The sequence below is a fragment of the Vigna radiata genome, unplaced genomic scaffold (assembly GCF_000741045.1).
Source record: "Vigna radiata var. radiata cultivar VC1973A unplaced genomic scaffold, Vradiata_ver6 scaffold_169, whole genome shotgun sequence".
In the NCBI taxonomy this organism is placed as follows: domain Eukaryota; kingdom Viridiplantae; phylum Streptophyta; class Magnoliopsida; order Fabales; family Fabaceae; genus Vigna; species Vigna radiata.
Window position 1 is genome coordinate 612,580 of NW_014542363.1, and position 11,369 is coordinate 623,948.

Here is an 11,369-nt window from a genome sequence, read left to right on the forward strand (position 1 = left end):
AATAAAACAACAAAGATTATTCTAAAACAACAAGTTTCGTGATATTAATACACAAGTGATCTTGATATATATAACTTATGGTTTTTTTCGCATCATTTCTTAGACTATTAATTTAAATATGTTTTCTCTTCTCATAAACATCAAATTAGAGAACGTTGTTTTTCAAAAAAGTTCTTGAATTAATATTTCTACACACGCAATTTAACCTCCTTCTTATTCTTATATCTAACGTATCCTTGCTTACTATTCAAATAATTATAGAAGCACAAAACAAAATTGCAGAAAATAAAATTAAAATCAACTTTTATAACCAAAAGTTGCAAAAATAAATCTAAAAGTTACTTTTCAATTTTCCTTTTTACTTTTACCTTTTATTTTTTTCTTTATTTCATATTCTAAAATCTAAAATCATACTATTTAAAAGATCATAATTTACTAGTAATTCTGAAGTTTAAAACTTAAACAATTGTCAAAAACTAGCATTTAATGTTAGATTATTATTTTTTTACTATAATTTTAAATTAATTTTTTAAGTGTCAAAAAAGTTAGACGAAATATTACTTTAGTCTCATCAAAACTAAAATTACAAGTACTTTCATAATTTCTTATTAAAAAATTTAATAAAATATATCATATTTCTATAGAGAATTATATAACCCTTAACAACAAGATTCTACTTTAAAGGAGAATGTTCGTAAATACTTCTTTAACTTAACTCATTCATCGTGTTTGTTTACAGTACATTGAAGATCAAAAGCACTTCTATAAGTTCATATATGTAGTAAATTAAGAAATACTAAAGGATGGTATATATATTATATAAAGAAAAAAAATACCCAAATATCTTCCATTAAGAGGATGAACTTTAAGTGTTCATTTGTTATTCTTAGGTGGATGGTGCGCTGGTCGATGATAATCAGCAGTAAAAGCCAGGGGACCCCCATTAACCTCATAAGGCAAACGTCTTCTACCATTTCTTTTTGCACATGCTTTGCTCAAGTTCCCTTCATCAATTGTTGCCAAGCTTTTCACTGTAGAGATTTTCGTAACCCTAGTTGCAACACTTGCCTGTTAAATTCCAAATATATGGTAAAGCTTTTTAGTCTGTGAAATGGTAAGTTATCTTATCAAATCAACTTTTAACATAGTTTTGCATTCCTAGACTAAGATTAATTTATGTTTTGTTCACTTGAATAGATCTGTGAATAGATTTGGAGGAGAATGATTCAATGGATTTGAAGGTAAGTTTTTTTGTTGTTTATTTGAGTATATTTGAAATTAAGTGAGAGTAGATTTGGAAGTAAAATTTGTGAAAATTAGTGTAAGATTTGATTTATGTGATAGATTAAAACAATTTATTTTCAAATTTACTCTCACTTATCTCCAAATCCACTCAAATAAACAAAAAAAAAATTATCTTCAAATCCTCTTAAATTCATTCAATTACTCTTCTTGAAATCCATTCAAGTGAATAAAGTCTTACTGACATGAGCCACATTTTCTTTTATAATTTAATAACATGTGATTGAAACCAAGTGTGACTAGTTAGGGTTTCATTTTGAAAACAAGAAGAAACAGTTCAAAAATAAATTCATATAGAAATTGATCTTAGTTTAAGGTAAGGAACTTTGTAAAATTTCTACATTCATTTCTTTCAAAACTATCTTTTTCTTTAATTTATATATTAACTAATTTTAGTTTATATAACTTTTTATTTTTCTTCATATGGTTTTCTAGAAGTATGTCTAAAAACGTTTAGCTACAAAAGTACTTAACATAATAATTTTGTTTTGGAAAGAAAGACAATCTACTATAATATATTTTGTGTGTACTTCAAGTGCTCCCTATTACACATTTAAATATTCTTCGCTGATAAAACAAATATACTAACATATATATAGACTTAAATATATAGTTTGGTTCAAACGCTGTCAAACATTCCCTTGTAATATATCATTCCATATTTCAAATGTACATTCATTTACCTTTATATCCGGAATTTCATCAACTGCGGCAGCACCTGCATTTTCCACCATTTTTGTTGTCAATACATTTCTGCCAACAATGTTAACTTGATCATATATAGAAAGTAATTATGTACTTGGTGGAAGGAGCTTCTCAATAAGAATTTTTATAAAAATAAAAATTGACTTTGGCATACATTAAAATTAATTTGGGTAAATTAAAAATAAAAAATTGAAGAAGTTAAATGAGAATTAAAGGCTTTTTTTTATGAACTTCTAAGTAAATGTTTTTATAAACAATTGATTTAGTACAATAAACATATTTCACTTTTAATATACTAAGACAAACAATTACAATCTTACTACTAAAACTGTAGTTTTATCAATTTTATATGAATTAGTTAATTATCAAGTTAATAGAACATAATTCAGTTTTTAGTAATTATCATGTGTGTATATTGAAATAAACTAATCATTTTATATCAAATGAAGTTAAAACAAAACTACCATTTAAAATTATCGTATAAAAGTTGTAGTTTTCTTTTATTGTAGCGAAAACTAAATATCCCAATACTTGCAAGACTATATATCCTAAAACATTTTATTTAAAGAACATAAAAATAATAAAATGAAATTTAACTTTTTAGAAATAAATTAATCATAACTCAAGAAATTAATTTTACTTTCCTTTACTTCACTACAATTTTTTTCATTATACTAAAAAGGAATATATTATGCCAATATTTACTATACGATTATTTGTCTTAACATATTTTATAAACAAAATATAAAATAAAATGAAATTAAATTGACTTATTTATAAATACATTAATCATATCAAGAAATCAATTTCATTTTTCTTTTAGAAATCATTGTGAAGAAATTTGTGCCATAAATAACAAATAGAAAAATATACATACACCAAACGAAAGAAATACCTTTAGGGTTCATCCGTGCAGTGGAGAACCAGGCAGCAGAAAGAAACACAAACACAACACAAGCTGCAGTGTTCTTGATTAGCACCATCACAGTCTCTGATATAACTTTCGGAAGGTAAAGTTTTACCTTAAAATGAAATTGCCTAAAAGAGAAATCAGTTCCAAAGGGTAAGTTTTCATTTATAGGAAGTGAAGGAAAACTCAAGTCAAAATTAACCAACAATTCCTTAATCTAATGAACTAAATCCATGTGATCAAATTTAAATTATTCATATACCTATAAAATCCAAGGGCAACTTTTAGAAGCTATCGTTGCAAAAACTAGTCCTTCTTGAACGTTCAAACACTAGCTGTAATGTATATAGTATTTCAAATGCTTGGGAACTAAAACTATTTCTCAATCCCAACAATTACAACTTCAATGAATCCCCATTACAAGTATCGATCGATGTATATTTTTGTAGTCTTTATATTTGTTCTTTCTGTTGGTCTAGCAATAAATAAATCATTAAATTTGGTTCTATCATTTCTAATTTTTTTTTCATTATTTAATATTGATTTATGAGCATCTAATTCTTGAAAATTAATGGAATATTTTTTGGGTGCCTAATTGAAAAACTAATACCATATTTATAAGTATAAAAGGTTTGAGAATTTCTACATGAATCTGTGGTCGAAAGAATGTAAAGAACAGTGGCATTAGAGTTGCAGAGAGGATCAAACACCACGTAGTGCCACCATTCTTGGGATAGGAGAGAGTTCACAAAGGGTTGACAACAAAGATGGTGTTACTCGTGATAACGTGGAATTGAAGCTTTCTGTGCTTTGCGTCTGTCTACCACCATGCATTCAACGAGAAAAGACTATGTGTGCTTTTAATTTCCCGAGGCAGGCACACTACGTTAAACAATGTGATTCATGAATATTAAAATTAAGTTACTAGATTTCCCATGTAATAGAACATGACCATTTTGCAGTTCAAGGTTATTGTGGACAAACAAGTTATTTAGTACTAACTACTAACTACCCCATGTTTGATAAAAAGAAAATATAAATGAGAGCGAAAAGTATTTATATTTCATAAAATTAAAATGGCCTGAAATCATTGAATTTTTTTTTTTTAAATTTAGATACATTTGTATTGTTAACTTGGCCTGATATATATTCGTAGAACTATATATAATCAGAAACAATCACTAGTGAAAAAACGTTGTTTAATGTCATTCCATAGACGTCGGTTAGTGGTTCCACTGACGTCAAATGATGACCGATGGCAAGTTCGTAAATAAGTCGGGCATATAGACGTCGGGGACAGATCTACCCAATGTCTAAAACATTATAGAAGTCTATGAAACTCCACATAGGCGTCTAAAGGTCTGTCAAGTAGGTGAATAGTCGCCATATCGACGTCGAATAAGACTACCCAACGTCTATAGTCGAATATACACGTTGCGCTAACACCAACCGACATCTATAGGTCTGTCAGGTTGCTGAAAAGCCGCCATATAGACGTCAGGTGGCTTCAAATAGACATCTATAACTTGACAGGTAGTTAAGTGTCATTAATGTTCCGCCATATAGAGGTCGGCGCGTCCTGCTAGCTGACGTCTATAGCCTGACAGTTAGGTGAACTATAATAATTATTCCGCCATATAGACGTCGGCTACCAACTAACTGACGTCTATAGGACTGTAGAGTTCAATTAGACGTTAGTTTCAGAAGTAAATGACGTCTATAATCCGCGTCGATATTAATATTTAAATCAAAAAGACGTCAAATTAGTGAGAGCACCGACGTCTATAACATTATAGACGTCAGGTGTTAAAACTGAACCAACGTCTATAGTATCTTATACTGCAGAATGTGAACCTGCGAGTAGTAACCACTATTCATCGTCTTCTTCCTCAAGCTTTTCTCCGCTGCGACATTAATTTTGAGGTTCGTTTTCTCTGTTTTGGACCGTTTAAATGTAGTTTTGCTCCGATTAAATTAGTCTTTAATGAAAAATCTTTCATTTGAACCGATTAAAATTAGATTTGGTTGCGTTTTGTTGCAGTTTCTGGCGTCTTGTTGGGTTGCGTTTTGGACCGTTTTTGGCCTGCGTTTCTCACCAATTATTGGGTGTGCACTCCTTCATTTCCCTCCATTGCTAATTTAATCTTCTAAAAGGATTAGCTTCTTTGTTGAAAACTTAATTTGTATGTATATTATTGGCTTTTTTGTATGCATGTTATTGACTTTTGTGTATGCATGCATGTTATTGGCTTTTGTGTATGCATGTTGGCATTAGTGAATATGCATTTTATTGGCTTTTTTTTGTATGATTTCATATTGACTTTTAGGTATGCATGTGTTTGGAGATTCTTAATATATGCATGTGATAAAGTTTAGTGGTGTTATTATAATTGACATGTTAGATTATCAGTATCAACTCTTGAGTGAAACTTAGTTCTCGTTTGAAATTTAACACAAACGATTAATCTTTTAATTGTTTGTATTAAATTTTGAATTTTCCGATTGGACAGTTTGGAAAAATTATTTTTCATAAATTTGCTATAACATGTACGTTGGAGTTTATGCATAAGATTGATGAAATTTTGGTTCATTATTTGTGTTGTTCTCCGGATGCATATTTGATTGTGGTCATCCTTGACTACTCTCATTTCGTGTATTTCAGAGACCAATGTGAAATGCTGCCAAAATTTTATCAAATTTATGATGTATACTTCTTTGCACATATCTTAGCAATTTATGAAAAATAATTTTTCGGAATGGGTAAGGCCTAACCTTGTGAGAGTTAAAAAATTCAAATGATGAAGTATGTTACGAACATAGTATGGATCGAAGCTGGATGAATGCACGTCGCATCTCTGAAGAATATGAGAAGGGTGTTTCGGTGTTCTTGCAATATGTTAAAGAAAATGCAAAGTCTGTGAACGGGACATATTTATGTCCTTGTGTTTGTTGTCTTAATCAAATACGACAAGACTTAGGCAATTTGCATGACCATCTATTCATGTTCGGCATAATGAGAACTTATACCGTTTGGACTTGGCATGGAGAAGTATTGGACCAGCCTACGGCGTGATGAGGAACGAATTATGTGGAAGAATGGATGAGTGATCATTTAGAGGACATGATACGTGATGTTGGTGAAGATAACTTTGGAAGAGCTAATTTGTATGATTCTCTTATAAATGATTCAGAGCAACCGTTGTACCCAGGCTACTCGAACTTTACACGTCTGTCTGCAACTTTGAAGTTGTTTAGTTTAAAAGCAAGGAACGGATGACCGATAAAAGTTTCACAGAGTTGTTGAAGTTATTGAAGGAGATGCTTCTAGAAAATAATACTCCACCTATTCGTAATTACGAGGCCAAAAAAATTTTATGTCCAATGGGTCTTGAATATCAAAAGATACATGATTGTCCCAATGATTGTGTTTTGTACATAAAGGAGTTTGCTTCGTTGAAGTATTGCCCAACTTGTGGTTTAAGCCGTTTTAAAAAGAAATCTGACAAAAACATTGGTGATGAAGGTAATGATGATGCATCTGCTAAGGTGATGTGGTATTTGCCTATAATACCTAGGTTGAAACGTATGTTCTCTGTTAAAGAAGATGTAAAGAACCTTAAATGGCACGTTGTCGGAAGAAAGCGCGATAATCTTCTTTGACACCCAACAGATTCACCACAGTGGAAGAAGATCGATGAAACATTTCCAGAATTTGGTGCAGATCCAAGAAACTTAAGACTTGGACTTGCAACTGATGGTATGAATCCTTATGGGATCTTAAGTAACAAACATAGTTTATGGCCAGTTATGTTGATGATATATAATCTTTCTCCTTTGTTGTGCATGAAGAGAAAATATGTCATGTTATCAATGATGATATCGGGTCCTAAAGAACTTGGCAATGACATTGATGTTTACTTGAAACCTTTAATTGATGATTTGAAATTGTTGTGGGAAGAAGGTGTCGAAGTGTTCGATTCAGATGTTGAAGAAAACATCTGTTTGCATGCAATGTTGTTTTGCACTATAAATGATTCCCAGCTTATGGAAACTTGAGCGATTATAGTGTTAAAGGACATATTGCATGTCCCATTTGTGAAGAAAACACTAGTTACCTTCAATTGAAGCATGGTCAGAAAATGACATATACAAGACATCGAAAATTCCTTCCTCGCCATCACCCTTATCGTAGATTGAAAAAAGCATTCAATGGAAGTGTCGAGGATGAGGTTGTGTCCTGACCTTGGAATGGTGAAGAGGTGTACAACAAAGTCAAAAACATTGACATTGTGTTCGGAAAACATCATAAAAGTACATTTGCAAAAAACGTTTGGAAGAAACGATCAATATTTTTTAATCTTCTTTATTGGTGTAAACTTGATGTTAGACATTGTATTGATGTGATGCACGTAGAAAAAAATGTTTGTGACAATGTCATCGAAACTTTTTATTAAACGTGAAAGGGAAGACCAAAGATGGAATAAAAGCAAGACAAGATTTGGCTGAAATAGGAATCCAAACAGAGTTACATCCACAGACAATAGGAAGATGCACCTATCTACCCCCAGCCTGTCATAGTCTTTCTAAAAAAGAAAAACAAAGTTTTTGTAACTCTTTAAGAAGTGTTAAGGTTTCACAAGGTTATTCTTCAAATATTAGTACCCTTGTTTCTATGCAAGAGTTAAAGTTAGTTGGTCTAAAGTCTCATGATTGTTATATATTGATGCAATAATTGTTACCAGTTTTTATTCGAGGCATATTACCTCCTTCTGTTAGGGGTATTCTGACACGTCTATGTTTGTTCTTTAATGTCATTTGCAAGAATGTTGTTGACCCTCGATGTTTAGATCAATTGGAAAATGAAGGAATAAGACTACTATGTGAATTGGAGATGTATTTTTCACCTTATTTTTTTGATATCATGGTTCATTTGATCATTCATCTAATCCGAGAAATTTGAATATGTGGGTCAGTTTACTTAAGGTGGATGTACCCTGTTGAAAGATACATGAAAATCTTAAAGAGATATGTCAAGAATCAGTATAGACCAGAAGCTTCAATCATAGAGCGATACATTGCAGTAGAAGCCATTGAATTTTGTTCAGCTTATATGCCAAGTTGTGAACACGTGGGTCTACCCAAGAGCATACATGAAGGAAAATGTGAAGGTAAGGGTCGTGGTGTGAGGATTCAAAGTGTTAGTAGAAAAGAAGTTGATCAAGCTCATTTGTACATCTTAAACAACACTGATGATGCGATTCCTTACATTTCTGAACACGTTAATGAAATAAAGGCATCACAACCAAGAGTGAGTGAAAAATGGCATCTTAATGAACATGTCAAAACCTTCTTACAATGGTTTAAGAGAAAGATTTATGAGACTCCACATGTTTCTGAAACTCTATTGAGGTTATCTCGTGGGCCGAACACAAATGTCATTACATATGGTGGGTACTATATAAACAATATCTCTTTTTAGACAAAGGAAAAAGATGACAAAAGTAGGGTTCAAAATAGTGGGGTTACACTACAAGTTAAGTCTGTGCACTTTTCTAGTTCTAAAGACAAAACTCCAATCACTGCATCAATGAGTTATTTTTGAGTAATACAAGAAATATGGGAGGTGGATTATGTGAGGTTTAGAGTCCCCATTTTCAAGTGTAAATGGGTTGATATAAGTTTCGGTGTCATGACAAATGCCTCTGGTTTAACATTGGTAGATCTTAAAAAGATGAATTACACTAATGAACCATTTATTATGGTCAGTTAAGCAAGACAAATATTCTACGTCAATGATCCAGCGAATGAAAAATGGTTAGTTGTTTCGGAAGGAAGAAACATGCACGGGTATGATGATGAAGAATATCTTGATATACTTGAGACAACATCTGCCGCATCAAGACCCACTGAAGACTCAGTTCATGATGTTGCAGATGACATACATGCAATTCGTAGTGATCACAATGAAGGGATCTGGGAGAAAACAATATCCTAATAATAACGTCTTTTTTTTCTGGTTTGACTATATATGTACTTATATTCATATGAATATTTCAATTAGTATCAACCTTGTACGAGTTGTGGAAGGCTGCTCGGACGAAATCATATGGGAACATGACATCTGCCTCAGCTGCATTGATCTCACAGAGAATTGTAAGTTGAAATTGTAAACATTTGTTTGATTGTGTATTTATCATATCATGCAATTTAAGTAACAATTTTTTTTATGTGTAGGATGAGTTGGTTGAACAGCAGATACAGGGAACATTTACTCCCCAAGGAAGGGAATACATTCTAACAATGGTCATTGGAAAACCGAAGCACCCAGGACGTGTATGTGGAGTTCCTGGGGCGATTGGTCTTCGTGACTACTTTGGCCCGGTACAAAAAACAACTCAACCAACAAATTAGGAGGCACTGAGGCAGATGGATCTTCAGTAGGAGGAAAGACTTTGCCAAAGCATGAGAAACATGGAGGAACGATTCAATGAGCAACTAGAAGAACAAAAACAAATACAAAGAGCGCTTGAAGAGAAGCTACAATCCATGACGAAGGGTTCCTTGGGGTTGCCCACTGGAGCTCCCACAGCACATCGTGTCAGCACTAAAGGATCCTGCTCTACTGTTGGTTGATGGGGATCCCCCACGCATTGTGGTTATCAGACGAGTAGTTGAGGGAGGCCAAACTATTCATGGTGTTCCCATATTACCCTAGCACGTGTGTGTCATGATTGACGAGGTTCGGGATCCCCCCAGGCTCAGGTGCCTGTACCCAATCCAGAAGTTCAATTTGTAGGGGAGAATATAGGAACTTTTATAGCCTGGCCTAGAGCATTGATTATCACACACATTGCTACACCACATGTATAATACTTTTATCATTACTAATTTTATATTTTCATTTAAAAATATTTGTTCATAACTTTGAAATTGTTATCTTCAGTTCACACGTCCTCAAAAGTAGCCGATGCAAGAGGCACCAATACTTGAATATGATGACATGACTGAAGCAGAGGATGATCCTATAGCAAAACTAATGTCAAGAATTCCCAGGTTCAACAAAGGATCAATACAAATATACTGGGATTTAAGAGTATTTGGTCTCCCCCCATATGCCAGTACATATCACATTCAATGATGTATCCGAGATCATTGCGGGAGACAGGATGTTGAAAATTTCCATTATTCAACTATGGTGCATGTAAGATAATTAATTTTGTCTACCATAATAGTTTTATTTCGATTACTAGTTTCTAACAACTTAACTTTGTTGTTATAGGTACATGGACACAGTCATTGTAGACCAAGATCGGTCTTCCGTTTACGGTTTTGTTGAACCTCAGACCATTCAACGTTCTGGTAACACAGTTGAAAGCAAACAAAATTATTTGCAAACATGGATGGCTGAGTCAAACAGAGATGTATACCTTGTGCCATACATTGATGGGTATGTGTTGTTTTATGTAAAAGTTAATTAAAGTTTACTTAATTAGTTTACTAACTATTTATGATGTTCCAAACAAGGCTCACTGACAATTGTTGGTCCTCATTCCCAAACAATGTACAGTTGTATTCTTATGTTCGCTGCAAAGGAAGATGAAAAATGACTTGAGAAACATGCTTCAAGGGTAAGTGTTTCACCAAAAATGACTTTGATATTCATGTTGACCTTAATTTTTTTATGATTTGATACTTATATTAATATTAGTTTGTGTTTTAATGTAAATAGAGTAATGGGTAAATCTCGAGGTCAGCTAAATCAAGTCTTGTATCTAAATGTTGGGTGCATTTATAGTTTTAATTGATTTAATATATGTTATTCAATAATCTTAATTCTTGACTATATTTAGTTTCTCATTTTAGTGTAACAAGCAGCTAGATTTATGGGAATGTGGCTACTATGTGATGTCTTAGATTAAAACCATCATTCGAGCTGACATTACAGATGACTAGAATGAGGTAATCATGCTTACAAACTAAAACATCACAAATGAAATTTATCTTTGAACATATATCAAACCATAATGAATCTTTCTTAATTGTGCAGCGGTTCAACAATTTATTTCCTATACACGAAGACACAATAAAGCAGTTAAGGCAGGAGTGGACAACTTATCTTCTGTAAAATTGGAACTAGGAAGACTTATATTTGTTGTTGAACATTACTTAGGTTTAGTTTAAGTTTATAATTTCATAGTTTTGGTCTTAGATTGATTTATAGCTAAAACACAAATATTTATTATAAATAATTGTTCTGGGACAGTTTTCTGATTTTTAGGCGTGGTTTTATTACAAAAATAAATTATTTTTTTTTAAAAAAATACCCAGTAGACGTCGGTTAATGCCAGGTCTGACGTCTTAAGACGTCTCTCAGTGCACAAACAGACGTCCATTGAGTTATAGTGGACAAAACGTTCCAGGGCCTATAGACGTCACCTCTGGACAAATCAGA

General features: G+C 32.5%; 1 protein-coding gene across 1 annotated transcript; it reads right to left on the reverse strand.

The window, feature by feature from the left end:
• Positions 1 to 696: 696 nt before the first annotated feature.
• LOC111240849 lies at positions 697 to 3,267 on the reverse strand. Its single transcript, XM_022776739.1, has 4 exons — positions 3,180 to 3,267; positions 2,903 to 3,045; positions 1,986 to 2,020; positions 697 to 1,068 (listed from the first exon to the last, which is right to left on the reverse strand). Exons 2-4 carry the CDS (start codon positions 2,988 to 2,990, stop codon positions 874 to 876), a joined length of 318 nt encoding a protein of 105 aa, XP_022632460.1. The 5' UTR covers positions 2,991 to 3,045; positions 3,180 to 3,267; the 3' UTR covers positions 697 to 873.
• Positions 3,268 to 11,369: the final 8,102 nt, after the last annotated feature.